Source organism: Atta colombica, unplaced genomic scaffold, assembly GCF_001594045.1.
Source record: "Atta colombica isolate Treedump-2 unplaced genomic scaffold, Acol1.0 scaffold53, whole genome shotgun sequence".
Taxonomy (NCBI): domain Eukaryota; kingdom Metazoa; phylum Arthropoda; class Insecta; order Hymenoptera; family Formicidae; genus Atta; species Atta colombica.
In genome coordinates this window covers 538,696-544,308 of record NW_017259543.1, presented here as the reverse complement: position 1 = coordinate 544,308, position 5,613 = coordinate 538,696, and the positions used below count along the sequence as shown (strand labels likewise).

General features: G+C 39.6%; 1 protein-coding gene across 1 annotated transcript in view; it reads right to left on the bottom strand.

Moving 5' to 3' along the window:
* Positions 1-5,613, bottom strand: part of LOC108691860 — a 46,765-nt gene that overhangs the window by 4,203 nt on the left and 36,949 nt on the right. Inside the window, exons 2-3 of the mRNA XM_018199796.1 lie at positions 3,273-5,400; positions 950-1,200 (exon numbers count right to left, since the gene is read on the bottom strand). Coding sequence (XP_018055285.1) covers positions 950-1,200; positions 3,273-5,400 — 2,379 coding nt within the window. The remainder of the gene's footprint in view (positions 1-949; positions 1,201-3,272; positions 5,401-5,613) is intronic.

Below are 5,613 nucleotides of genomic sequence, written 5' to 3'. Positions count from 1 at the left end.
TTTTCATGATTTCGAACTTGATGTGTGAATTTATAAATTGACTTTTATTATTAATAGAAATTAATAATAAAAAATTAAAATTAATAAAACCGATACTAATGCAAATGAATAAGAATAAGCTTCATAATAAAATACGAATGATATTACGAAAACGTTATTACAAAAGGTCGTTGACAAAATTTGTTCATTTTTTCCTCTATGGCGGTTATGGAATCCCTTATGACTGAAACTTACGTTAACCAATAAGAAACGTTATATATCACGCCATAGTTTTATTGTAAAGTAATGGCACACAAAAGGAAAGGGAATCGAGCATCTTACACAAATTCGATAGTGAATATTATTGTGAATATTATAGAACGAAATTATAAATGACGTCAGATAAAGGGAAAAATTGAAAGAAGAGTTGTCTTGCGTGAACGCGATTGAAAGAAAGAAGAATCAATCGTGTCTTATATATAAATTCGATCTCTATTTCTTACGGAGTAGATTTTATAAATGGCACGATATCCCGTCATAAACAACTTTGGATGCTTGTTATTCTCCTCTTGATCCTGACATCAAATGGAGCATCTTTTGACTTAATTACATTCATGCGCGTTTATATACAAAGAGAGGGGGAAGAAGGTAATTAAACAATAATATAAATAACATGTGAAAGATAATTGGAGCAATACAATTGGCAATGCACGAAGCGTACAGATTGTAAAGAGAACGATAGCGAAATAAACATGCGAATTTTCTGTATTCATACTCTTCCGGAAAAACGGAATGAAAATATATGAAAATTTAAATGGCGTTCAATGAACCATGTACTTCTATAAGCGTAGCGAGGCGATCAAGATACAGACGTAAAGGGAAGAAAGGGAAGACGTATCGCGAAGGTAGCACAAAGGTTGCGAGCTGAAAGGAAAGATGATGGGAGGGAGAAACCGATTTTCCCACTTACCTGGGAAGGTACGCAGGTGAAACCCTGCGCCCTGGGGAAGTAATAGACCGTCACTGCATCGAATTGAATGTTGCGCTTCTTCTTCAAAGGCTCGTCGACGTTGCCCCGCGACTCGTCACTTTCCATGCAGTCGGTCAGTCTACGCTTTAGATTGCTCTTGGCCGGAAGTGTCCGGAAGCTCGTCAGAGGTAACTGTCCCGGCGTCCCGGGTGTCCCCGAGGACGCCGCGTAGCCATCCAACTGGTTCACCCCTGAAAGCCGCGAATGCCGTGTCACGAAACAACAAATCCCTACGACGATCGTTCCCATTTAGGGAAAACAAACATTTCAGTAACATTGCAGCAATGTTGCTGCAAACTTCTTGTTGTATAGAACTCATATAACACAGACAATTCTGGCAATATTGCAGCAACATTGCAACATTTCAGCAATATTTTAGTAATTGCAAACATTGCAGCAAAGTTTCAGTATTACTGCAATATTTTTGGACATATGTTGCTGCAATATTGTTAGAATGATCTATGTTATATGAGCTAAGAACGATACGTGACACTTTGCCTTGAATGTTTCAGGAATCCCGAAAATTCTGAGACCTTGATGCATTACGATTTATTGAGAGAGAAAGCAATTTGTCAAATTCTTCTTGCGAAATTTTGAATTCGACCTCTGTCAGCAAGAGAGATACCGAGGAACGGTAATGATTTTTTATTGAAGGGGAAAAGACTCCTGCGAGTCAATCCATGGCGATGGAAAAATTTCTGTATAGATAAATTCCTTATTCGTTTTTCGGCTCAAAGTTTTATTTATTATACGATATATTAATTCGAAACTCAGGCGTCGAAGCAGAAGTCGACTGGTTGACATTTTGCCAAGAAAAGTGCACTCTGATTTTTATCGAGAAAGCAATGTCGTGCTTTCCGCTCGTTCCAAGACACCCGGTGTATCGCACGTTGACAATCGATGCGAGACTTATCGAGTTGTGCGCTTTCTTCACTCTTTTGCTAGACAGCTTAGATCTGATGCAAATGCTAGACTGAATTGGCAAGAAGAATCCTCGCGGAGTTTAAAAATTTTCGTTTTTATAAGAATAAAAATCTACAAAAATCTTCAAGCTGGCCGCACAATTTAATGATTTTTAGAATGATTATCCTTAGACTTTTACAGCTTAATAGCAATCTCTTTGTTAAAAGCTTGCACTATAGCTACTTTCAGCAAAATCTTTTGTAAAAGATGAATAACAAGGCAATCTTGCACAGATAATTTAAACATCGAATAATTTAAATGTTGAGTAATACACAGTTTAAAATTTGAATATAAAATAGGATAGATGTATACACTGTACAGCTTTTCGTAATTGATGATAGAATTAGAAAAGTCATCGAAAAAATCATATAAAAAGTATAATATTATAAAATAAAAATGGAGTGATTTTTAAGCGATCGTTTACAAACAACAATGCATTTACAAAATCCATTAAAATCTGCTTAAAACTTAAAACTAATAATATCCTTATCTAACTTTTAAATGACAATTCACGAACAACGATTAATTCACATTCATTTTAAACTATTTTTTACATTGAGAGAAAACTTTTTAGTATTTATGACTATAATTACATGTTACCATAGTTATGATTATTACTGCTATAACGTCAGTAATAATAAGAGTATACGTATAGTTTTATAATACACAGTGGCATCGAAAATTAATTGTAATTTACAGTTTTTTTTCAATCATATTTTATATGTTTATCATGACTATAAATTATAATTAAATTGCAATAATTTTTATAGTAATAACTACAATTTGTAATCATTTTCGATGTCAATTAACACTATTATGTATATTACTTACACTGTAGCAGTAATAATTGTAATTATCATCACATGTAATAATAATAAAAAATATCAAAAATTTTTCTCAACATATTTTCTTAACAAATATTAGTTCCAAATTTCAACAAGCATATCAAAGTGATTTGCAACCAGAACTTCATAACAATTTAATAATTCTAGACACTTCCATCGAAATCAATAAAAAATCAATAGAGAAAGAATACTCAAATTGTGCACTGAAAGAAAAATTTGATATTCATGACTTTAATATTCATGATATTCATGACTATAATTACATATTCAAAAAATGGTAATTAAAGTTCCATTTTTATAGCGATTACTAATTATAATATTCGTAATAATTATTATATTTATAGGTCTACCAGAAGGATATATGATTTGCATCAGAAATGATTATAAATTATAATTAAACTATCATTTTTTTCTCTCAGTGTGATAAGAATCTTGAAAAAAGAAATGCTTCTTACCTTTCTCCTTATCAGAGAGAATGTCATCCGGCAGTCTGTCGAGGAAAGAGGTTTCTGAATCACTTTCCGGTGCAGGAGCCGGTCCTGGGTCACCAGGGATCTCGTTCCCCAGACCAGAATCGCTCCCGTCGGACCTGACTTCGTCCCTGGCACCAGTCGCCAAGGCCAGGCTCTCGGCGGAGTCCTCCGTGTACGCTTCCGGTCGGTCGGCCTCCAATCTCGTCATGATCGGCGCCATCGCCTCCACGCAGCACAAAGTGACTCCCTCGGAGCACGGTAGTTGATCGGGCGCCATATCGACGTCACGCAATTCATGACGGATGCTGGTGATGGGCGACACCTCCGAACTGTCGGAGCCGGTCTCCGTTTCGGTCTCGGTGTCGACGCCCTCGGCAACATCCACCGATACTTCCGGCGCCTCTTCCGGCGAACTTGGCATCGTCTCCGATGAGTCCAGCTCGTTGGACACGCGGCTGTCCTCGGCCGTAGGCGACGAGCTCGCCAGCACCACCTCTTCATCCTCTTCGAGTTTACCAATCACCGCGATAGGCGCGGGTTCGTCGTCCTTTTCGATCTCCTTTGAAGCTCCACTCTCTTCGGCGTTTTCCGACTGCGATGGATTCTCCGTAACTTGATTCATTCGCTCCAGTACCACTTTACACTTCTTCAAGACCATTCCACTGTCTGGACTATGAGCACTCTCTATCGACTCATATTTTTTTCTAGTCATTGGACTGGAATTATTAGTGGGGCTATGCCATCGTTGCTTCTTCGGATTCTTCTCCGGAGTCCCCGAAGTCGCTTTGAACGAATCACACTCCTCCTCGACGAAATTCCTTTTTCCATTGGAACAAGATGAGCTTTCCCCGACAACGTAATTCCATATGTTTTCGTCGACGTTTGTATCTGTTAGGACACTTTTCTGTTTTAAGTCATCATTTTCGATGCGATTCAGTACGATACTTAAATTTCGACAGATGGGACTTGATGGTACTGTAGGACTCATTGCTGCTTCGCCGACATGTTTTTTAATCGGAGTGCAAGACTCGCTTTTAGCGTTCGTGGCCATGTTCGCATCTCTGATGTCGTCTTGACAGGATTCTATCGTTCCGTCCAAATTGTCATTTTTTGAGAATATCGGAGAAACCACGTCAACGCCGAACATCGCAATTTCGCCCTCGCTGACGTACTCTAGCTTTCTTCTCACGCAGTTTAATGTCGCCTCGACGTCGCCGCTGCTCGTGCATTCTGCAGGATCCGAGTCAATCTTACCGATCGCTTCCTTCTCCTCCTTCTTCTGCTCACTCGCATCCTGTTTCTCGCGATTCTGATCGACGTCCTGATTTCTGGAATCATTCGCTATAAATGATCCCGCAGTGGACCTTTTCCTGCCGTCCAACTCATCCCCGAAGAGATAGGACTCCGAGGTTAGAGATACTTCACCTAGGGTTCTTTCCCGCAGGCTCACCAACACTGGTGACAGTCTCCTGACGTCGTTCCTTAGCTGGGTCGCCTGCTCCTCCGAGATCTCGATGCCGATCCTCTTGATCTCCGCGCCGATCGACAGGAAATCACTCGCGGCCGGTCTCTTCCTGGAAACGTCTGGCGATACGGACTTCTCGATCCCATTCTCCCACAATTTCGACTCGTCGATATTGCGATTTTCAGAATCAAGCATTCTTGGTGATCCTTCAAGTTCCTGAAGAGTATCCTCCGTCGATTTCGCACCAATTTCGTCTTTCTGATTTTCCTCGTTGGCTTTCTTGTCTAGTGTTAAATCTGTATTTGCTTCTTTTTCTTCTTTTTCTTCTTTTTCTTCTTTTTCCTCTTCACCTTGATTCGCTTCCGGTTTATCTCTCGATTGTCTTGCTTCTTCGTCCTCTGGTTTTTCGTCCAATCTCTCGCATACCATCACCAAATCTTCACACGAGTCCCGTACGACGGATGGACACGTCGCGTAGTCGTTGTCATCGGCATCCATTGTTGTCGTTGTTATCGTTGTTGATATCATCCCGCCTGGCGACGGTGCGCTTTCTGCTTCGGCCTCCACTGAGGTGGAATCCTCTTGGGCCTCAACGAAACAGTCCTGACGGGCCGAAGGCGATTCCATCTCGCGTGTTTCTGCCATCTGCAAGCACAAAGTTTAGTTGGAAATTAAAAGACAATTCTACATTCCTAGTGAAGAAATAATCGATTAGGAGCTCCGTGCGGTGTATTTAAAGTGACGTAAAATTATATATCGATGAATTATATACGTGGAATAGAAATGTAAAATGGAAATACTAAAATCATGTAAATCTCAAGATGAAATAAAAAGTAGTTATTATTTTACACACATATA